This window comes from Bos indicus x Bos taurus, chromosome 4 (assembly GCF_003369695.1).
Source record: "Bos indicus x Bos taurus breed Angus x Brahman F1 hybrid chromosome 4, Bos_hybrid_MaternalHap_v2.0, whole genome shotgun sequence".
In the NCBI taxonomy this organism is placed as follows: Eukaryota; Metazoa; Chordata; class Mammalia; order Artiodactyla; family Bovidae; genus Bos; species Bos indicus x Bos taurus.
The window spans coordinates 31,255,239-31,280,232 of NC_040079.1; the positions used below are offsets into that span (position 1 = coordinate 31,255,239).

Here is a 24,994-nt window from a genome sequence, read left to right on the forward strand (position 1 = left end):
CTATCAACAGTCTGTATCAGTTAGTTCTTTGTTGTAAGAAGCTACCCTGTGCATGGTAGGATATTTTTCAGCATCTCTGGCCTCTACTAGATGCCATATATCCCACTGTTGGGACAATCTAACTTCTTTCCACATTTGCTCCCTGGGAAGCAAAATTGTCCCTCTTAAGGACCACTGTTTTACTGGATTAATGAGTGGGTTAAATAAAATTATTTATGGGTTATTTAGCACATTTTGACATATAATATAGGCATAATAAAGGCTTCCCTGATGGTTCATGGTAAAGAATCCACCTGCAGTGCAGGAGATGCAGGAGACACAGGAGACGCAGGATAGATCCCTGGGTTGGGAAGACCCCTGGAGGAGAGCATGGTAACCCACTTCATTATTCTTGCCTGGAGGATCCCATGGACAGAGGAGCCTGGCAAGCTACAGTCCATAGAGTTGCAAAGAGTTGGACATGACCGTAGCGACTGAGTACACATGCACACATATATGCACAATAAATATAACTGTTCGATTATCGATAGGTTTAGATTCTCAATAATAACAACCACAGTGTACCGTATAAAAGCAAAGAATGAGAAATCAGAAATGAAAGATTTTGTTTATTGTTAGGGAAAATATTGGCCATTGTTCAGAAAGGAAATAATTTAATGTAAGTTTGTTTAGATTTATAAGGTTTTGGTTGTGCCTGTTTGAGGCAGAGGGAGAAGGGGTCCTGAATAAGCTAAAGCATTCACAATTCAACAGATATCAATGTCAACACTAGCTGGAATTTTTTTCTTTAATCCTCTGAAAATACAGCCTTTGGAATCTCAAACTAAATTCAAACCTTAATTTCCAAGTGTCTGATAATGTAGAAAAGATTTTACACTGGGACACAGACAGATCTGGGTTTAAATCTCAGCTCTAACTTTTAGATATGCTAAGACCTTGGGAAAATTTTTAACAATTCTGAGTTATTTCTACATCTGCAACTTAAGGAATAATAATACTACTAATTGATAGTGCTTTATGAATATTGTTTTGTCTGTCAACCTAAAATAGATTAGTTTTCAGCTTCCAAATAGGTCACTTTTCATTCCAATCCCAAAGAATGATCGAACTACGGCACAAAAGCATTCATTTCACATGCCAGCAAAGTAATGCTTAAAATCCTTCAAACTAGGATTCAACATTATGTGAACAGAGAACTTACAGATGCACAAGCTGAATTTAGAAAAGGCAAAGAAACCATAGATCAAATCACCAACATTTGCTGGATCATAGAAAAACCTAGAGAATTTCAGAAAAGCATCTACTTCTGCTTCATTGACTATGCTAAAGCCTTTGACTATGTGGATCATAACAAACTGTGGAAAATTCTTAAAGTGATGGGAATACCAGACCACCTTACCTGCCTTCTGTGAAACCTGTATGCAGGTCAAGGGGCAACAGTTAGAACCAGACATAGAATAATGGACTGGTTCCAAATTGGGAAAGGAGTATATCAAGGCTGTATATTGTCACCCTGCTTATTCAACTTATATTGAAAACACATCATGCAAAATGCCAGGCTGGATGAAGCATAAGCTGGAATCAAGATTGTGGGGAGAAATATTCATAACCTCAGATATGCAGATGACACCACCGTTGCAGCAAAAAGTGAAGAGGAACTAAAGAGCCTTTTGATGAAGGTGAAACAGAAGAGTGAAAAATCTGACTTAAAACTCAGTTTTCAAAAAACAAAGATTATGGCATCTGGTTCGATCACTTCATTGCAAATAGATGGGGAAACAATGGAAACAGTGACACACTTTGTTTTGGGGACTCCAAAATCACAGCAGATGGTGATTGCAGCCATGAAATTAAAAGATGCTTGCTCCTTGGAAGAAAGGCAATGACAAACCTAGATAGCATATTAAAAAGCAGAGACATTACTTTGCCTACAAATGTCAGTATAGTCAAAGTTATGGTTTTTCCAGTAGTCATGTATGGGTGTGAGAGATGGAAAATAAAAAAAGCTAAGCAATGAAGAATTGATGCCTTTGAACTGTGGTGCTGGAGAAGACTCTTGAGAATCCCTTGGACTGCAAAGAGATCAAACCAGTCAATCCCAAAGGAAATCCACCCTAAATATCCATTGGAAGGACTGATGCTAAAGCTTAAATTCCAATACTTTGGCCAACTGATGCAAAGAGCTGACTCATTTGAAAAGACCCTGATGCTGGGAAAGGTTGAAGGCAAGAGGAGAGGGGTGACAGGGGATGAGATGGTTGGTATCTCATCCCCTGAGGGAATGACATCACCAACTCAATGGACATGAATTTGAGCAAACTCTGGGAGATGGTAAAGAACAGGGAAGCCTAACATCTGCAGTCCACGGAGTTGCAAAAAGTTGGACACAACTGAGCAACTAAACAACAACAATATTAATAATTGATAGTGCTTTATTAATATTCTGTGCTTCATCTAGCAATATAAAATATAGCTCAAATATTAAGCACCTGAGAACCTATTCAGTTCAGTTCAGTTCAGTTCAGTCGCTCAGTCGTGTCCAACTCTTTGTGACCCCATGAATCGCAGCACACCAGGCCTCCCTGTCCATCACCAACTCCTGGAGTTCACTCAGACTCATGTCCATCGAGTTGGTGATGCCATCCAGCCATCTCATCCTCTGTTGTCCCCTTCTCCTCCTGCCCCCAATCCCTCCCGACATCAGTCTTTTCCAATGAGTCAACTCTTTGCATCAGGTGGCCAAAGTACTGGAGTTTCAGCTTTAGCATCATTCCTTCCAAAGAAATCCCAGGGCTGATCTCCTTCAGAATGGACTGGTTGGATCTCCTTGCAGTCCAAGGGACTCTCAAGAGTCTTCTCCAACACCAACCTATTAAGACTAGAGAAACAAATACTAAGACAAAAATTAGTAGCTTGAACAATAGCATTGTTAAAAGCTATCATTTATTATGTTGTTGTTCAATTGCAAAGTCATGTCCAGCTCTTTGCAAACTATCCACTCACATACACACATGCGCGCACGCACACACATGGACTGCAGCACACCAGGCTTCCGGGTCCTTCACTATATCCCAGAGTTTGCTCAAACTCATGCTCACTGATTTGGCAATGCCATCCAACCACCTCTTTTTCTGTCGTCAGCTTCTCCTGCCCTCAATCATTTATTGTGTACCTGCTATAAAACAGGAACCGGTCTAAGAACTTGGCAAAAATTAACCTGATTAATCTTAAGAAAAGGAAAAAGCTCTGAAATAGATACAAAACTAGTCTAACGCCCATTTTAGAGGGGCACCAAGGCAGTCAGGAACTTGCCCAAGGTCATATTACCGGGTAATGATGAAGCTAGAATTATAGCTTTCTAAAGAGCCTAAACTTCTAACCACTAAACTTCCCTAGCTTTTATCCACACTTAGTTATTTAATTATAGCCAGAGAGTCTGCACTGTGTCCTCTAAGTTGATGAAAATGACTTTTTGGATAGACTGTTAGGTTAAATAGATAAAACAGAGGCACAAAAATTCAGATTCCAAACTCTGAATTCAGAATCTTATGAAAGTTTGAATCCCAGTGAAGGAAAAGAGTTTGAATATTTAACAGACCTAGAAAGAAAAATGATTAAGAACTTACAGCAGCCAAATATCTAGGATGTAGGGTTCAACTGCTTAGAAAGCAAGTTTATTACTTCTAATGAGTCATTCACAAATCTTTAACAGAGTATGGGAAGAAAAGTTGAAGCAGAAGCAGGCAACTCTGAAATGTTCTCACTTTCTTGTGAGTCTGTAGGTTTTAGTGGGAAGATTGTAAATGAAGTGAATATAAGTGAAAAAGAATGTACATGGCTTTTATTTCTTGGCAACTTTTTCATTTATTAAGAGACATATAAAGATGCCTTATCAGGAAAGAGCTTCTGATTTTGCATTACCGTAGTGTACAAGAGCTTCTCTAGTGGCTTAGTTGATAAAGAAACTGATTGCAGCGCAAGAGACCCAGGTTCAATCCATAGGTCGGGAAGGTCCTCTGGAGGAGGAAATGGTAACCCACTCCATTATTCTTGCCTGGAGAATTCCATGGACATAGGAGCCTGGTGGTCTACAGCCTGCTGGGTTGCAAAGAGTTGGACACAACTGAGCATCTAGCAGTTCATTGTAGTATATAAAACTGGTTGCTCATTGTGGTTTTGATTTGCATTTTTCTGATAATGAGTGATGTTGAGCATCTTTTCATGTGCTTGTTAGCTATCTGTATGTCTTCTTTGGAGAAATGCCTATTTAGTTCTTTGGCCCATTTTCTGACTGGGTCGTTTATTTTTCTGGAATTATACAGAGTGAAGTAAGCCAGAAAGAAAAACACCAATACAGTATACTAACGCATATATGTGGAATTTAGAAAGATGGTAATGATAACCCTGTATGCAAGACAGCAAAAGAGACACAGATGTAAAGAACAGTCTTTTCGACTCTGTGGGAGAGGGTAGGGGGATGATTTGGGAGAATGGCATTGAAACATGTATAATATCATATAAGAAACGAATCGCCAGTCCAGGTTCGATGCAGGATACAGGATGCTTGGGGCTGGTGCACTGGGATGACCCAGAGGGATGGTATGGGGAGGGAGGTGGGAGGGGTTTCAGGATTGGGAACACGTGTACACCTGTGGTGGATACATGTTGATGTATGGCAAAACCAATACAATATTGTAAAGTAATTAGCCTCCAAATAAAATTTAAAAGATTAAATAGAAACAAACTAAAAAAAAAAAAAAAACTGGTTGCTCATGTAGATTTTTAATCACTATCTTTGTTTAAAAAAAAAAAGTTTATTAAACAAATATTTTGTTCAAATTTTGCCCAGGACAATAAAAATACAAATATTTGCTCTATCTTTTTAACACAGAGTAGCTGGAATACACAATGTGTTGTTGTAAGTAATAAATTGGATTCAGACTACAAAAAGCCTTGTCAACCACATTCTAAAGACTTGTGAAGTTTACATAGCAAATAGTGAGAGTAGAGAAAAGAGTCTGTATCTGAGGGACATTTCCCAAGAAGAACTGATAGTGAGTAAAGCAAAAGAAGAGCAGAGAGAAACTGCAAGGTAGATGGGTGGCAAAGCCATTATCCAAGTCTAAAGAACACAAATGGAGAACTTCCCTGGCAGTTCAGTGGTTAGGACTTTGCCTTCCAATGCAGGGGGTGCAGGTTCAATCCCTGGCCAGGAAGCTAAGATTCCACATGCCTCAGACCAAAGAAATAAAACATAAAACAGAAGCAATATTGTAACAAATTCAATAAAAGACTTTAAAAATGGTCCACATTAAAAAAAAAAAAAAACCCTAAATAAGAACAGGAATGGCAGAACAGACATCCTCTGAGTGATGCAATAACGAATGATGCAATAACTTCATTTTTTGAAATTTCAGTTGGTAGCACCTGTGGAACACCCAGGTGAAAGGAGCTGATTGAATCCTAGACATATAAATTGGCATTTGAAATGATAGCAATCATAGGAACGTTTATTTATTGCTAGATTCTGTACTAAGCATTTTGTACCCAAGAGGAGAAATTGCTAGCTGGTTTGAAATACCTGTCCTCTTTATCTCCATCCCCAGCAATATTCCCCTTCATTTATACTAAGAGAACTGCTTTATGGCTGGATATAAATCAGTACCTAGTTGTTTGGGAAAAACATTGTACCTCCCAATCTCCCTTGCTGATAGGGATGGATCATCTTGCAACTAAATTATGACCAAAGGGCTAGGAATGGAAGTGTTTTCAATAACCTTTTCTTTATCCTTCCTGATGGCTAGAATGCAGACAATGGACTTCCCTGGTGGTCCAGTGGCTAAGACTCTGCACTCCCAATGCAGGGGACCAGGGTTGGATCCCTGCTCAGACAGCTAGATCCTGGCACAGCCAAATTAAAAATAAATAAATACTCATGTTGATGTATGGCAGAAATCAAACCAATATTGTAAAGCAATTATCCTTCAATTAAAAATAAACAAAATTTTTTAAAAAGATTGCTAGAATAGACAAAATAGGCAAATACTTGGAAACGAAAGGCATACATAGTAGGGCAACCACATGAGATAGGACCTGGATACCAGAAACTGTATTATACCATATGACCCCAGACATCTACTGGAAATTATTCATAGGAGAGAAATAATTTGCCCCTTGTTTAGACTACTAATATTTGAGTGTTCTGCCTTTAAAACAAAACCAAATCATAACTAGGACATATACGTTATCTTTCTTAATCCTCATAACAACACTGTAATCCCTATTTTTGAAGTGAGAAATGAGGCTAGGACAAGCGAAGAGAGAGGCTTACCCAAGGTCATTCAAAATGGAAGCAGCTGAACTAGGACTGAGTCCAAGCAATCTGATGGCAGAGGCCACACTCATTATCACCAAGCTTCAGAAAACCACCTAGCTCTCTTACCATTCCAGAGGCACTCCACACAGACAAAAATCAGATTTTCTTTTTTAAAAATTATTATAATACATGCAGAGCAAAGAGAGAAAAGAGCACATCCTTATTTTAAATAAGAATATATTTGATCAAAGTGTTGTTTCTAGCTTATATGTTTCCTCCTATTTTATGCGCTCATTTTCCCTTCTCCCCAGATAAAGACTTTGGAACTAACTTTCCCATGTTTATTTTATGACCCAGAAACATCTTATTAAAGTACATTGAAGACTCTTTTGCACACTCAATAACTGTGGGTCCTCATGTCTTTCTTTACAGTGAAGTACCCAACTACATGAATTATTCCCACTGTAAATCTTTGAACAGTCTTTAATCCCCTCTCAGATTTTCACCTTCAAACTGTTGATGGTGGCAAATTTAGCAGCATATATGGCTTGAGAATGAGTTTTGCACAGCATTTCCTTTGTACCAGGCCAGGATTCACGCGTTAGCCCACCCATCATACTGAAGAGATTTAAATACTTGGTGAGTTAGGAGGTTCTTTCTGTTTTTCAAAGACAAAGAGGGCTTTGTGTGACTGCTGAAAAGCCACATGAATAACTTGAACACAAAGGGTTTTCCGATTACAATCTGTTCTTTATGTTTTCAGAATTTGTATTTGGTTAACCATAATCCACTAAAAGTCTCCTGTGGACAAGGAGGCCATGGGAAAGAGTGGTGCGACAGCTTCTTTCTGGGACAGGCCCAGTGGAGCAGCAGACAGGAGGGGTGGACCCGCCTGGGGAGGTAAATTCCGAGTGGGACCAGTGCCACTGCGTAGATGTGAGAAAGAGTAAGCTCAGAGAGTGCAGCTTGCTATTGCACACACCCAGATTGAGAAAGGAGATCTAGGCTACAGTGAAATTCTAAAATGTATATGTTAATTCATTTCCAGATATTTGGGTAAAAAAATCCAGCAAAGGGAAATGCCTCTTGGTAAGAAGGAGTATTCTTACAGGTAAAATTATTCTCGGTAGGATTTGGGAATGTTCCCTAAAGATGCTTCAGGGAAAATTAGACAGAAGGAGAAAGTCTTCAACACTATAAGTTAATTTCAAGGAAGAAATAACCTCATGCGGTGAGAAACTAAAGGGGCTATCATTACATGCAAATAGAGAGATAATATGAAAGATGTGCAAGTTCTGGAGACACTATCATTAGAAACGATGTTTTATTTATTTGTTTAATATAGTGGTGGGAACATGAAATTCAGACCCAAAAGTCTTATGCATTGTACAAAGAATGAATCTCTCTAGTAAATAAGAACTATTGCCAATAAATTTTAAAAGGCCTCTCAGCCCAATGGAAAGGGATATGAACAGAAAAGGAAAGACAAATGGTTCTTCTATATTTAATATAATGACCTCTGTATTTATAATATAATTAAAAATTAAAACTACAATGAGGTACTATTTTTTTCCCCATCAGATTGGCATACATCAAAAAGTATAATAAAGCACCATTGGCTAAATTGTGTGAAATAGATCATTTATAATTGCTGGTGGGAGTGCAATTGATGTACTTCTTCGGAGAACAATCTGGCAGTAACTAGCAAAATTACACATATATCATCCTTTCGCTTAACACCTTCATTTCTTGGAATTTATCATTAATATATATACATATAATATCAAAGACTCGAATATCATCTTTCACACATGTGAGATTACAAGTGAAAGACTGATATTCAAGGCTTTGATATTGTAGCATTTTTTACTATGACAAAAGATTTGAAACTAAGTGACCATCGTAAGAGCCTCATTGGGTAATTAATGACTCACTCAAACAATGACATAGTATTTAGCCATTCAAAACAAAAACTAAAGATAAGTTCTTTATATATAGATTAAGTGTCGGGAGCCACGTTAGGCATTACTGACAAAATGGAGGCACGGCCCCAGCCCCCTGTCCTCATTCTGCAGGCACGGACCCAGGATGAAAGAGTTAGTGCTTGTGATTCTGACTTGTTTCTTCCTTTCTTCGTTGAGTTGGCTGGAAAGAATGTTAAGGTGCTTATTGTTCTTGAGAGAAGCATGAGAAAGCACAAAGCCTTCTGCAGTTGTGCCCAGAAAATAATCTATAAAGTAACCATTGACAATCGTTCAAGGATTTTTGCAAAGAATGTCCCAGGATGAGCAGGGGTAGGCCACAGCTTGAGGCCATGGAAAAGATTGTTATCTGATACCTGTTTGTGACAGGAATGTTTATGGCAAAGGAAGTTTGCTGAGTTTAGGGTTTAGGAATAATTAAGAATAGTTAGAAGCCTTTTTAGGAGATAGTGAGCTTAAGATACTAGGGGCAAGCCGGATTTAGAAAGATAAGAAATAAACTAAGGAATGTGGTATGCAGCCCAGACAAAGCATGAGTTACAATGTAATCACAAGTAAACAGAAATCTGAGAGAATCAATGAAGCAGGAACTATGTTTGAAGGGCAACAAGGAGACAGTAATCTGGGTGAGGGGGAACTGAAAATGTCAAACCTCTGACCTAATGCTTTTCAAAAAGTATAAAAGAGAAACTGATGCTTGAAATAAACATGTAGTCCCATACCTCCAGTCAGAGGCTACATCATTTCCTGCCGCTCATCCCTTCAGACTGATCCCCTGGCTGCTGGAGATGGACTCTGGCAATTAAGAATGCATAAAATGCATAAAATAGTGAAGAAATGCACAAAGTCAATAGTGAAAAAAGTAAGGTGTAGAAAAAAGTGTATGGTATATTAAGGTCATCATAAAAAATGTTAAGGGGGCTTCTATTCACTTGTCTGTGCATAAAATATCTCAGGATGGCAGCCAAGGGACTCACACTAATAATATTGTCCCAAAGGAAAATGAGTGGATGGGAGACAGGTGTCAGAGGGAAGGTTTCTCTTCATAGCTTTCTGTACCTTTTAAGTGTTGAAGATGTGAAAGTATTCAGTGTTTTTTAATAAAAGCTAAGTTCACAATCATCTAGGCTTGCACCCAGCTTTGCCAAGAGTTCTTTTAATTATTGAAATACAATTTTCCTATTTTGGAATTTTCCTGTCAATAAATGGTATGTCTTGTCTATCACATATTATTTCAAGGAACAAATGATATAAATATGAAAGCATTGTATAAAGTATTATACAAATGCAATAAACCCACAAAACCCTGTGTTTACACATAATGGTAGTGATCGAGACTGGACCCCTGCTGTAAAACGTATGATGATATTTCTAAAAGGTTTGAAGAAACTCAATGCTGAATGTTTAAGAATGTTACACAAATTCAAACTCATTTATGTGTTAACTGTTAAATTCTGGCTACTCAGAATGAGTTTTTTAAGCTTAAATACAAATAAGAATTCACTTTATGTCACACTGTATTCAAAAATAATTATGTGTAACTCAGACAATACATGTAGTATACTAGGAAAACTTGTGATCTCAAAAAATTCTATTGTGAGGATTTGCTTAGAAGGGGGAGAACTTTTGTAAAAAAAAACAAGTATCCCAATTATGAGAGTTCAAGTGTATAAATGCTGATTTCCATATAGATTTTTTCAAGCAAATTAGAGATACCAAGGGAACATTTCATGCAAAGATGAGCTCGATAAAGGACAGAAATGGTATGGACTTAACAGAAGCAGAAGATATTAAGAAGAGGTGGCAAGAATACACAGAAGAACTGTACAAAAAAGATCTTCACGACCAAGATAATCACAATGGTGTGATCCCTCACCTAGAGCCATACATCCTGGAATGTGAAGTCAAGTGGACCTTAGAAAGCATCACTACGAACAAAGCTAGTGGAGGTGATGGAATTCCAGTTGAGCTATTTCAAATCCTGAAAGATGATGCTGTAAAAGTGTTACACCCAATATGCCAGCAAATTTGGAAAACTCAGCAGTGGCCACAGGACTGGAAAAGATCAGTTTTCATTCCAATCCCAAAGAAAGGCAATGCCAAAGAATGCTCAAACTACCACACAATTGTACTCATCTCACACGCTAGTAAAGTAAGGCTCAAAATTCTCTAAGCCAAGCTTCAGCAATACATGAACCATAAACTTCCAGATGTTCAAGCTGGTTTTAGAAAAGGCAGAGGAACCAGAGATCAAATTGCCAACATCTGCTGTATCATCTAAAAAGCAAGAGAGTTCCAGAAAAACGTCAATTTCTGCTTTATTGACTATGCCAAAGCCTTTCACTGTGTGGATCACTATAAACTGTGGAAAATTCTGAAAGAGATGGGAATACCAGACCACCTGCCTGCCTCTTGAGAAACCTATATGCAGGTCAGGAAGCAACAGTTAGAACTGGATATGGAACAACAGACTGGTTCCAAATAGGAAAAGGAGAACATCAAGGCTGTATATTGTCACCCTGTTTATTTAACTTCTATGCAGAGTACATCATGAGAAACGCTGGGCTGGAAAAAGCACAAGCTGGAATCAAGATTGCCAAGAGAAATATCAATAACCTCAGATATGCAGATGACACCACCCTTATGGCAGAAAGTGAAGAGGAACTAAAAAGCCTCTTGATGAAAGTGAAAGAGAAGAGTGAAAAAGTTGACTTAAAGCTCAACATTCAGAAAACAAAGATCATGGCATCCGGTCCCATCACTTCATGGGAAATAGATGGGGAAACAATGGAAACAGTGTCTGTCAGGCTTTACTTTTTGGGGCTCCAAAATCACTGCAGATGGTGATTGCAGCCATGAAATTAAAAGATGCTTACTCCTTGGAAGGAAGGTTATGACCAATCTGGATAGCATATTGAAAAGCAGAGACATTACTTTGCCAACAAAGGTCTGTCTGGTCAAGGCTATGGTTTTTCCAGTAGTCATGTATGGATGTGAGAGTTGGACTGTGAAGAAAGCTGAGTGCCGAAGAATTTATACTTTTGAACTGTGGTGTTTGAGAAGACTCTTGAGAGTCCCTTGGACTGCAAGGAGATCCAACCAGTCCATTCTAAAGAAGATCAGCCCTGGGTGTTCTTTGGAAGGAATGATGCTAAAGTTGAAACTCCAGTACTTTGGCCACCTCATGGAAAGAGTTGACTCATTGGAAAAGACTCTGATGCTGGGAGGGATTGGGGGCAGGAGGAGAAGGGGACGACAAAGGATGAGATGGCTGGATGGCATCACTGACTTGATGGACCTGAGTTTGAGTGAACTCCGGGAGTTGGTGTTGGACAGGGAGGCCTGGCGTGCTGCAATTCATAGGGTCCCAAAGAGTCGGACACGACTGAGCGAGTGAACTGAAGTGAACTGAACTGAACTGAAAGAGAAATAAATATCCCATATACATTCTAGAATGGGAATGCCAAGTAGGACTCATTTTTCTTGCCAACTCCTATGGCCTGGTGATGTCTTCCAATATCACTCTGTTACACAGAGTTCTAAGGCAAAGTCTAGACTTACTAGGAAAGAATAGCACAATAATTATGTCTGCCTCATGCATAAGACTGAGGAAGGGTGGGAGACACAGTCACACTCGCTTGCATGTTTCCCTGTGCTTCCCCTTCTTTCTTCCTTTATATCCTACCCTCTATAATTTCCCACAGAAAGATTTCTAGGTAAGATAGTTACATTATAGAAGGATTTGTAAAGCTTGATACTAATGCAAGGAAGCGATGATCTCCTAGATCACCCTCTAGATGATCCCCTAGAATTCCTTAGCAGCAGGAAAGAATGAAGAAATGGAAGAAGAGCTTGTCTGGAGCTTAGTTAATGTTTTTAGCTCTGATTGTTAAATTAAAATGTGTAAGAGTAGGCAAGGTACACATGACCTAGTTGATATCCACATGACCTAGTTGATATCCACATAACTAGATTTTATTTACATACAATGGTTTTTCTAGTAGTCATGTACAGATGTAAGAGTTGGACCATAAAGAAGGCTGAGCACCAGAGAATTCATGCTTTCGAACTGTGTTGCTAGAGAAGACTCTTGAGAGTCCCTTGGACTGCAAAGAGATTAAACCAGTCAATCCTAAAGGAAATCAACCCTGAATATTCATTGGAAGGACTGATGATGAGACTGAAACTCTAATAATTTGGCCACCTGACGTGTAGAGATGACTCATTGGAAAAGACCCTGATGTTGGGAGGGGTTGAGGGCAGGAGGAGAAGGGGACAAGAGAGGATGAGATGGTTGGATAGCATCACGGACTCAATGGACAAGAATCTGCAAAAAGCAAACAAACAAAAAAAGAATCTGCGCAAACTCTGGGAGATAGTGAAGGAAAGAGAAGCCTGGTGTAGTCCATGGGGTTGCAAGAGTCAGACAGGACTTAGCAACTGACAACAACAAATCAAAGAAGTTTGCGAATTGCCAAAATAGCAGTTCATTTCAAACAGTATGAGAATCCACAGATGTCAAAAGAAAGATGATCTCTTTCTCTGTGTAAGTTTCTACACTAGGAGCTACAAGAACATAGACAATATTTGTGAGTCAAATGAGTTTTCAAAATGACAAAACATAGACATGAGATATCTTGAAAAATTCAGTTTAACAGAGCAGGACATGATGAAACTTTATGGTGACTTATCGGCAACTGAAATACTTCGGGCAGGTATACCCAGGCCTTGCTCTGAGGAGGGTATCAACATGCTTAGGCCTTAGAGAATGGATGGGATTTACCGAAATAAGAGGGGTTTGGGGGAAGGTTATTGAAGGTGAGTGGAAGAAACAAGATTGAAAAAATAGGTCACTATGTCCTCCGGATGATCAAGTGAAGGAGCTTATCTTTCCTGTTGTAAATAACAGAAATTATTTGAAGGTTTTTGATCAGGGCAAATAAATTTTCAAAGTAGATGGAGGTTATGCTGATAGCCATATCCAAGGTTGACTGAAGGAGGATAAAGAAACATGGGCTGGTATGTCAGTTAGTGGATTATTGGAATAGTCCTGGCCAATACAGTAGAGGTCTAGAAGGGGCTGACAGGACTGAAATTGGAATGGAGGCAACAAACAATGAAAATGTTTACAAGAGACATTGAAGAGTAAAATGTGTGTGTGTGCTCAATCCTGTCCATCTCTTTTGAGACCCCATAGACCACAGCCTGCCAGGCTCTTCTGTCCATGGGATTTTTCAGACAAGAATACTGGAGTGGGTTGCCATTTCCTCCTCCATGGGAGGACTGGACTGTGTCTCCTGTGTCTCCTGCATTGGCAGGTGGATTCTTTACCACTGATCACCTGGGGAGCCCAAAGTGTGAAATAGGTAAGGCCCAATCACTGCTACACTTTCACTTTTCACTTTCATGCATTGGAGAAGGAAATGGCAACCCACTCCAGTGTTCTTGCCTGGAGAATCCCACGGACGGGGGAACCTGGTGGGCTGTTGTCTATGGAGTCCCATGGAGTCGGACACGACTGAAGTAACTTAGCAGCAGCAGTAGCAGCAATCACTGCTAGGGCTTCCAAGTGGCTCAGTGGTAAAGAATCTGCCTCCCAAGCAGGAGACTTAGGTTTGATCCCTGGGTCAGGGTGATCCCCTGTAGAAGGGAATGGGTACCCACCCCACTATTCTCAGCTGAAAAATTCCATAGACAGAGGAGCCTGGCAGACTACAGTCCACGGGGTTACAAAAAGTCAGACACAACTAAGTAACTAAACAACAAGGATCACTGCTGAATATGAAGGCTGAGAGATATTAATGAATCAAGGCAGTATACTGGGAGAACAGGAAGACCCTTTTCCCAAGTAAGAGTCAGATCTCCCTTCTAGGTGAGCCAAGAGACTTAGTGCTATTTTTCTGTCATAACAGTTATTATTCAGTTTTGCAGTCTCTATTTATCTACCTCTCTCACCAGACAGTGAGCTGCTTGAGGGTAAAAACCATGATTTAGTTGTGCTACCTCTGACACAGAGGTTTTTGTATGTGTACAAAAATGGAAGAAAGGGAGTAGGGAAGGAAGAATTTGTTTCAGAGGGCGAGATAAGTGATGGACATCTATACATGGAGAGGTGGAAGTAACAGTATATCATTCAAAATAATGCATTTATATTTTACTTAATCATATTAGATTTTTCTCAAAGAATATCTTTATTACCATCCACTCAGACAATACAACCCATGGTATGGCACACCCCAAACATCCATTCTCAAAACCGAGATTCCACCATAAGGCCAACCTCCCAGCAGCCATGACTTCCTAGTCCCATCAGAGGGAAACATTTATTCTACAAAAGTTCAAAGGTTTCAGCAAGGTTTCTGGAGACCTACTTAATAGCAATCAACAAAGCCTTAAAATGTACTTAACTTTGACCCTCCAATTGGATGTTGTAATATATCCTAAGTAAATAAACATGGCTACATGAAAAAGATGATCATGATAAATTAAAATGATAATATAAAAGAGATGACAGTCAGACAGAAGCTCATAACAGCAAGAGTGTTTTGAAACAACCCTAACAAGCCCCAAATTGGAGACTGGCTAAACGCATCTCCACATTCTGGCTAAACAAATTATGGAATATCTATACAAAAGAATTCTCTGTCATCATGACTGATGATGTAGCAGACTATCAAATGGAAAGATACTTCCTAGTCAGTAAGTGACAAAGCAAACTACAAATTACAAAAGGAATGCATAATATAACCTCTTTTGGGTGATAGCATAATGTTGTTGAAAGGCTCCATACTAAAATATTAACAGTAGTTATCCATGGATTGTGGTATCATAGGTGATACATATTTATTTTTACTTTTATTTCCAATTTCTTTAATAGACAACTATATCTTTTGTAAAACACTATAAAGTCCAAAAGGACACAGACTTTGTCATATTCATTTCTGTATGTCCAAGACACAGCACAAAATATTGCTCAGAAGTGTTCCAATGCTATTTGTTGAAGGAAGAAAAATATATTTAAATACATTTTTGTGTGCTTTGTTTTGTTTCTGTTTGGCCACATGGAGAGGCATATGGAATCCTACTTTCCCAACTACTGATCACACCCACATCCCCTGCATTGTAAGCAGGGAGTCTTAACTACTGGATCACCAGGAAATTCCCCTAAATACATGTTTCTGTTTAGCTGCTGCTGCTCTTGAGTCACTAAGTCCTGTCTGACTCTTTGTGACCCCATGGACTATAGCCCACCAGGCTCCTCTGTCCATGGCATTTCCCAGGCAAGAATACTGGAATGGGTTGCCATTTCCTACTCCAGGGGATCTTACCCACCCAGGGATCAAACACATCTCCTGCATTGCTAGGCGGATTCTTTACCACTGAGCTATCGAGGAAGCCCCAGATTAGAGTAACCATGAACAGGGGTGAAACATCTGGAACAGCAGGAAGTGGTATTGCTGAATTTCAGTCAGAAACATGCACTAAGCATTCACAGGAATATGTTTGCATTCCATACTCATTTTCCTATTATCTAACTCCATCTATTCTTGCATAAGTACCAGAAAGTAACCCATTCCACATAGCCACATTTGTCCAAATAAATAGTCATTTACTAATTTGCAAAGGAATCCAGAAGGAAAGAAGGGCAAAATAAATAAGTGAATTACAGAGAGGAAAAAAAGCATAAAAAATGACTGTGTAGATTGATGATTAAAACAAAAAGCATGATAACAAAAGGGAGAGAGTAACTAGCGAGGAGTTAATTTACCAGTCACTGGATTGGCAAATTAATACTCACTGGAGCTACAAACAGATGGATCTCTTTTCTTACTAAACCTGCAATTTCAACTTATTCGAGATGGCTTCAATATGAAAATATAGGAAGTAAGACAGTATAGCACAAATGAACTTTAGGTTCAAATGGAAACAACTTCCCAGCTTGGCTTTTAGCTTATTAGCTGAAATACTGGAGAAGCAAATTTTCTGCAACTTAGCTTTCACATATGTTTTAAAAAATAAGAGAAACAGTGTACAAAGTATTGATACGCGAAGCGTACAGCTGCCAATAAAGGACTCAAGAGGTGGTATCCATTAACTGTGATCATTTATGTTACCAATAATCCACTAATCAATGTAAGGGAATATTATTATTCAAAAGAAGCTACTTCCTTAAAAAAAAAAAAAAAAAAGGAATTAACTGGAATAGGGAAAATAGTCTCCCAGGTGCACTTAAGGTAAGGCACATGCAGGCAGGCACAGATTATACACAGGAAGTATTTCTGATTTGACACTGCTCAAGGTGAAATTTTATTTTTTAAGCAAGCTTTATCAAAACAACTTACTGCTTTCTTGTCAAGCTTTATGAATTAAAAGAGTTTATTCCAAGACTGTTCCTTGGGAGCCCCACTCAAGGAAATCCCACTCTCAGCCTTCCTGGTATAAACTAGGAGCTCCAAGAAATTCCTGGGACAAAAAAGAAGGGCTGAAATTAAAATTAACAATATAAAGGGACATAAAAAAGCCAGCAGGAAGAAGTACAAAGAGAAACTTTCCTGATACTCACGTGATTCCCCTGTTAGAATATTAGAAAAGAGGAGTAAAAGGAATACAGTTAAAAAGAAGCAGCTTTAAAAAGAAGGCATATATTAATAATAGAACAACAGGGCAGGTTTCTATGATGATTCCCTAACAATGTTATATTCAAAAAAGTTTATGAGCTTTTATTCAATCTTTCTGTGTTTGGCAACAAGCAATAATAATCACCTCTGTTTAAGCCATGTATAGAAAAAAATTCTTTAATTTGGAACTTTAGTATACTATACAAGAAATTAGGAAAGAAGAGATTATATAAAATAAATGAAACTGTAGAAATACACATTCAAATTTTTCACAAATATAGTAATACAGGAATTCCCTGGTGGTCCAGTGGTTAAGACTTGCTGCTTTCATTACCTGTCTGGGTTCCATCCCTGGTTCATGGTTGGGAAACTAAGATACCACAAGCTGCAAGATATGGCCAAAAAACATATATATATAGTTATTTTTTTTTAATATATAGTATACAGATCTGGTATTACTGAATTGTCAATCAACCTCCCTCCCCTTCCCCCACCCTTTACCCATACTGAGGATGAGCGTCATTTCAGAACTCAATGTCAGTCCTGTTTCTTTTATTTTCTTTATCTGTCCTTACTTAAATCATTCCCTTCTTGAATTTCAAATTGGTCCTCACAATTAGATTGTGCAAACCCAAGACCATACACTACTGACAGTTTATTGTCTACAAGGTATGACTTTATTTAACTGTCTTCACTAGCATGACTTTACTATTCTCTTCCTCAACACAGTATTACTATTCCAGGAAGCTTTCCCCAGGGAGATAAAAAAAGGTTACTATTTATTCTCAACATTTTTGAAACCCTCACCTCACACCTTCACCTTGCTGTGTATAACAAACCTAAACTATTATATCAAAATTGTTAACCAATTCTAACCAAGCCCTTGTATTGAAAGACCCATCCTCAACTAGACTCTAAAAATCTCCTAAGTAGCCCAACATTGTCCTCTCCAGGCTCCCCCGATGGCTCAGAGGTGAAGAATCCACCTGCAATGCAAGAGCCACAGGAGATTCAATTCCATCCCTGGGTCAGAAGATTCCCTGGAGGAGGGCATGGCAACCCACTCCAGTATTCTTGCCTGGAGAATCCCATGGACAGAGGAGACTGGTGGGCTATAGTCCATAGGGTGGGAGATTCAGACAGGGATAAAGCAATTTAGCATGCATGCAGGTCCTCCCCACTCCAAGATGTTATTAAGACTTTGTCAAGATTCAGAGATTTCTTGCCATGGCAAGCAACAAACTCAGCTCTGCTTTAGCAAAGCTAAATGTTGGTGGTATATCTAGGGAGCCAGCATTCACTGTATTTGCTCAGGCCTTTGGGCAGCTAACTCTATTTCAAAACAGGTTTGACGTGCCTGCTAGCTGATGATTCAGTCCCTAGCATGACAGCATCCACTCTCTGACTTTTGACAGCTGTCAAAAGAAATCTACAAAGTAACCATATTTTAGTCAAGCTTATAAAAACCCGTCAGAACTTTAGCCTTACTCAAGTGTCAACACCACCTTAAAACGTGTCTCCTCACCACACTTATTTCTCTGTCTTCCTTAATTTGCCAACAATTTAGCAACCACAGATTGTAAGGTTGAAATGAGGAAGGGGAGAGAACGAAGAGAATTTGCTTTAAAAATGGAGGAACTACCTCAGAATTTTAATTTTCCCAAAGGGGGGGGGGGGGATTCCCCAGAAAGCTTTCCAGCCAGGAAACATCTGAACTCCTTACAAATTAGAACTCTTACCTAGTTTCCGCCTAGACACGATTTGTGGGCTTTTTTTCTTTTCTTTTTTTTTCCGGGGTGTGGGGAGCGGGGTGAGGTGGAGTTGTCAGTATAAGTTACCTGGAAGGTTATCTCCAATTCTAAGCCTGATTCAAAATTGGAGAAAAAGCAGTGGAACACATCAAAATTCTGGGTTCTTCCCACCCTCTCCACCTCCAAAAGAAAAGAAAAAACGAATTCCTGCTCTGCTCTCTATTTCACTCTCCATTTCTGCGTTGACCTAGTTCTGCAAGGAGAAAATTCGGCACCGGGATGTGCCAATACGAGCAAAGGTACTATTCCGGATTTAAAATAAAGCAGTGCCTGACCCTACTGACCTCCAATCATTTTATAACTTCTGGGGGACTCAGGCCCCTGGACTGGAGCAAACAAACCACTGCAGGAGAGACTGACAAAGCGGACCAGGCCCCAGGGCAACATTCCCCACTACAGGGAACCGCCGGGGGCCGGCCGGCCGGCCTGGAGTCTGCGGTTTATCCTCAGTGACTGGGACACAGCTGGCTTTGAAAAAGGACATTAAATATACACGCCATTCCTCTTCGCCAGCCAGGCCCTGGCCCCGGTCCCCTAGATAAAACGGATGCCCACGGGCCCGCAGTCACACCTGTTAGGTGTTTCTCCGCGCGATGCCTCCGCCCCAGCCAAGCCTCCTGCCCGGCCAGGGAGCCGGGTGCAGAGCGGGGGACGCGAAGGGAGACGCAGGGCCGGGCCTTCCCCAGCGGACTCCGCGGGGCTCCGCGCTCAGGGCTGGGGCGGAGAGGGAGGGGGCAGCGAAGGCGGGAGAGGTCGGTCTACCCAGGCCGAGAGGGCCATGGGGAGGGCCGGGGGAAGGGGCGTCGCTGCTCGCGTTACGCTTCCACAGCCTGCAGCAGAGGCGGCGGGGCTGAGCCGCGGAGGAGATGGGGTTTGCACCAGCGTCTGCATTTCTCCTCGCAGCCCCGGCGCCACCGCCCCTCGCCGGGCCTCGGCGCCCGATAGGCCGCGCAGGGTGAGCGCGGGCGCCGGCCGGCGGCACCTCGCCGAGGACTAGAGGCGAGGGCGCCGCGGGGTCGCGGAGGGGGGACTCCGCGAGCAGGGCGGCCCGCGCGTCCCCGGATCGCAGCAACTCCGGCCGCCGCCGGGCCGCGGCAGGGACGGAGCTCCCCGCGCGCCCCCCGGGGGCCAGCAGCGGCCGGAGGGCGGCGCGGGGCTCGGCCCCTCCGCCCAGCAGCTCGGCGCACCCGGCGGCGGTGGCGGCGTGGGATCGGGCGCCCGGGCAGCCTCCGAGCCGATGGCCGGCAGCGACGCGAACGACGAGGGTCCCGCGCGGAGGGGCGGCGCGGCGAGGCGTCCGGGGGCCCCAGGAGGGCGGGGAAGCGAGGCTGCCGCCAGCTGCCCTGAGCCGCTGTCCACTGCTGAAGCGCCGGCCGAGGGCGCCGTGCTGCCGGCTTGGATGCGCCTCTACTTCTACGGGATGCACGGGGTCACCCTGGACGTGCTCCTGTCCGCGGCGCACCGCTTCGCTCGCCGTCCGGACCTCCGGATGCTGGGCTTCTCCTCGCCCTACCGTTGCCTCCTGCACTCGCTCACCCACTTAGCCCTGGAGAAAGTCTACCTGCAGCAGCGGCGCTGCCCCAGCGCCTTCGTCTTCAATTTCCTCCTCTACCCCTCGGCCCACGTGGGGTTGCAGACCCTGGCGGGAGCGCTGCTCCGCCGGGTCGGCGGGCCGGGGGGCGCAGTGGCGCCGGGGGCGCTGGACTTGGCCCTGCAGTACGTGCTGGCGCTCTACCACTGCCAAGTGTTTCTGAAGCGCTTCCTGCACTTGCGGTACCAGCGGCGGCAACAGCTGCGGGGCGCGCCCCTCGCCCCTTCGGGCGCCCGGGCCCCAGCGACAGCCGGTGGTCGGCGGCGGCGACCTCGCGGTCCCAGGGGCGCCGGGGGAGCCCCCAACCAGGGGCTGCCGGACCTGCTCCGCTTCCTTTTCTTCGGAATGCACGGTTTTTTGGATGAGATCTTCTTCACCTTCTTCTTTAACCTGCTGGGGCCCGGGGACGGGACGAGCAGCGGCCACACGTCGCTCTGGTCCTTCTTTATGTACGGCAGCTGCAGTTTTGTGGTGGAAAAGCTCTATTTCCACCTCCACTACAGTCGGGGCTGGGGCACCTGGAAGCGAGTACCCTTCTACGTGATCTTCATCTACGCGTGGGAGTTGTTCTGGGGCCTGGGACTCCGCACTTGGGGCGCCTGTTCCTGGGACTATTCTCACTATCCGCTCAATTTCATGGGCCTTATCACGCTGATGTATTTGCCTGGTTGGATATTCCTTAGTGTGTACCAGGACCTACTTTCCAATGTGTTGTGGCGGGTGCAATACGTACCATCTAACTAAGACCAAAAAAAGGGGGCACTGGATTCTCATGAATGAAGGCGATTTATTTTTACACAATAAAACGGAGGGGTTTTTGTGTTTTTTTAGCCTTTTAATTTTTATACCTTTTACTAAACTTTACCACCAACCTGTTTTATTCGACATTTTAGTTTTTCTATTGGCAACGTATGCATAATACGATAATACTTTGAAATATTGCTGGAAATGTAACTCTAAGTACTTAACTCATCAATATTTTAAAACCCTCACTAGTCCAAACAGCAAACCATCATACCTTAACCTCAGAAAGCTGTAGTATTCACTTATTTGCACTTATTTGGCGTAGGTGGGTGATAGTTACTAATTTTTTTTTTTAAGTAAGGAAGTTCTTCAACTCAGACACCAGTGATTTTTCCAAGATTCGGGGAGGTTTTCTGATTTAATGATTTGTTTACTTTCCTTTTGGAAAAGGCAATGGCAACCCACTCCAGTACTCTTGCCTGGAGAATCCCATGGACGGAGAGCCTGGTAGGCTGCAGTCCATGGGGTCGCTAAGAGTCGGACACGACTGAGCGACTTCACTAGCAACTTCACTTACTTTCCTTTTAATCCAATGTCATTTTAATTTCCTGCCATGTTTGCCAGTGACTGCTGAAATCCAGTGTCTTGTACTTCTGAAACTACAATTAATAGCTTTTAAAGTGCCTCTGTATAGCACACAAATGAAAAGAAGCTGACAAATTTGAAAACACACCCTATGAATCGATTTTTAGATAAGAAATCTTTTTTAGCAACTCAGACAGGTAACACTGTGTTAAGATATTGATCTCCTTCCTGGAAATGATTGCTTTCCAATGTGGATTAGCCTTAAACGCCAAATGTGTTAACTTTAATCAGATCCTGTGTTATCTTTGGCTGTAAATTTTAGTCCTTATGCAATCATGTAAAATGTCTACCTTACATGTGCAAGGGCCATGCAAAATTATACCATCCTTAATAGTGTTCTAACCCTAAGGACTCTTTTCTATATGGAGTGTCAAGAGTAAAAGCAATCCCATGGAATAAAATGAACTAGAATATTCACCCTAATTGTATTAGCCCTAATTGTTTTCAGAGGATACAGATATGTGTTTTCAGCCTATTTCTGCCATGGCTCACTTGTAAACATTTTTCCGTTTCCTTTGGGTCCCCTACAGAGTTCTTGGATTAAAGTCCAATGTAGTTATGTGCATTATAAATCAATGATAGCTCTTTGGTGACTTGTTCTTAAAGTTTGGAAGCTCCAAGTTAAATAAGATGATGTGAACCATTTGAGAAATCATGGCTAATCAATTAATAATGTACTTTAAATTTGTTTCTGTGTTTTTATTATATTTAGAAAAGACAAGTAGAATTGAGTATAGCTCATCCAAGGATGACTAATACCTTCTTAGTTTTTGTTATAAAGATAATTAGGAAAGCTTGGAGTGTATACAAATTAATATATATTCCTATTCAAGTTGTTAGCTTGTCTATACTGTAAAAGGGCTTCCCATGTGGCACTAGTGGTAAATAACCTACCTGCCAGTGCAGGAGGCAAAAGAGATGTGGGTTCGATCCCTGGGTTGGGAAGATCCCCTGGAGGAGGGCATGGCAACCCACTCCAGTATTCTTGCCTGGAGAATCCCATGAGCAGAGGAGCCTGGCAGGCTACAGTCCATAGGTCACAAAGAGTTGGACGTGATGAACAACTAACACTTTCACTTCACAGCAGAACTGTTGGGAGATCAGCTCAATTCTGCTTCTCCTCTCCTCTGTCACACTGATTGTTTTAGCCAGTCAAAGCTTGAGTAGAAACTGTTGGAAGTAATTAAATGTTTGCAGAGAATAAAAGTGTCACTTTGTGGAAAAGATTTCTGAAAACCTGGGGAGAAAAATAAAATGTAAATATAGACACTAAAGTTAGTCAGATGCTGGACAAAATATTTGTAATTCAAATCTGTCACATGTGCATGAGTCGAAGTTAAGTGTGGCATGGCTCCACACCATGCATTCCAGTGAAGTCATAACCAAATCCACAGCTTCTGGACTACTGGCTAAATGTATGTATTCACCCTTCTGTCATTTACATGCTGCTCCTTCAGCTTGCTTAAACTGCTAATCAGGATTCTCAGGCCAAACTCATCAAAAAAGCTTGCTATTTTGTTTGTTTTGCTTTTAATGTTAATCCTATTTAAAGAAAAGTTCAAGATTTTTCATTGATTCAATTCATTCAAGAAATAGTTATTGTGAGCCTGCTATTTTTCAGGCATTTGCCTGGACTCTGTGACTACAGCCATGACCCAACATGGACAAAAATCTCTGTCCTGATGGAGCTCACATTAGAATGTGAGTGCATTGATTTATATGAGATTATGCTGATTTGCAAGGCTACTGTTTTAGTATTAGTAATAGGTTATGAGAGGCAGATGTCAGGGTTCTCATCAGGGTTCTCCCTGGAATATCAATCCATCAGTCTGTAAAACAAAAGCCCATTAACAGTCCCTAGTGCTAGTTCTACAAAGAGCCCTGTTCATTTGTATTCAGGAAGTGATTAGCCTGTCTGTTAACTCAGCACCTTGCCTTAGGGCTTCTCATTCTGTGTTTACTCAACTTCTTAAAAGTAACATTTGCTGCAATTTTGAACCTTTCAAGAAAAAGCAAGGAAAGGAAAGAACCATCAGACTGATCAACTTGGTTACTCATTAGTAGTTCAGATATAGAAATGATAAGGCAGTACAATATTAACTATTATAATAATAGTTAATATTTAGGTAGTGCTTACCACCTACCAAGAACTGCACTATTAACATGTGTATATACTTTTAAATAAATACATGTATATATTTACCTATATCTTAAATGAATATATTACATATGTCTCATATATATGTATTTAATTTTAAGTAATACATAATATTTTAGGCTCATATGTGATATAAATTAAAGATACAACAACTCATATATGATATATATATATACCTTAAGTATACGTGTGTGTGTGTGTGTGTGTGTGTGTACTCAGTCCCTCAATTATGTCTGACTCTTGTGACCCCATGGACTGCAGCCCACCCCTCTGTCCATGGGATTTTCCAGGCAAGACTACTGGAGTAGGTGCCATGGCCTACTCCAGGGGAACTTCCCAACCAAGGGATCAAACCCAGGTCTCTTGCGTCTCCTACATTGGCACAAACACACACACATACATATTTACTTAAACCTCTAACAACTCTTTCTCATGAGGACAGTGACACTGAAGCCCAAAGAAATAACTTGGTTAAGTAATCAAGCCATACAGCTATTTAGACAGAATCCAAGGACGCTGGACTCTAGGCTCTGTTCTTAACAGAAAGGTTGGCATGCCTTAACCTACGGACCACAGTGATTTGGGATCTCCTGTGGATTTCACCTTACAATCTGTATTTTCTCTTCTCTGGCACTATCATAGATGCAAGGGCAGCTGTATAAAAGTTAGATACTAGTAGCAAAAATACTCTTTCATGTTGCCTTTTTAGTCTCTGGAAATAACAGGGTGCTAATACCAAGATGCATAACTGATAGTCAGCCTAGCTCTAATTCCCAGATGACAGATTTTCTAGTCAAGCAGTGCTCTGCAGTAGAGTTCCTCATCTGAAGTCAGATGATCTTGAATATAAGAATAATATATCAAAATTCAAGATAACTCACAACACAAGCAAGAAGAAATATATATAATTAAGGCTCTCTTCTTGAATATAGCATTCAGAATGAGCTTCACTGTAAGCTATACAACCCCAAAATTAAAATTTTTTGCAGAGATATTTGTTCTGCATTCAGTTAATCACCTTAGAGTTAAAGAAAGTTTTTTTTTTTTTGGCCACATGGCATTTGGGATGCTAATCCCCCCACTAGGGATTGAATGCAGTCCATCTGCCTTGGAAGCATAGCATCTTAAC

At 41.2% G+C, this 24,994-nt stretch overlaps 1 protein-coding gene across 1 annotated transcript; it reads left to right on the top strand.

Annotated features, from left to right (window-relative positions):
* Positions 1 to 19,890: 19,890 nt before the first annotated feature.
* TMEM229A (transmembrane protein 229A) lies at positions 19,891 to 22,395 on the top strand. Its single transcript, XM_027539105.1, has one exon. It carries the CDS (start codon positions 19,965 to 19,967, stop codon positions 21,060 to 21,062), a length of 1,098 nt encoding a protein of 365 aa, XP_027394906.1. The 5' UTR covers positions 19,891 to 19,964; the 3' UTR covers positions 21,063 to 22,395.
* Positions 22,396 to 24,994: the final 2,599 nt, after the last annotated feature.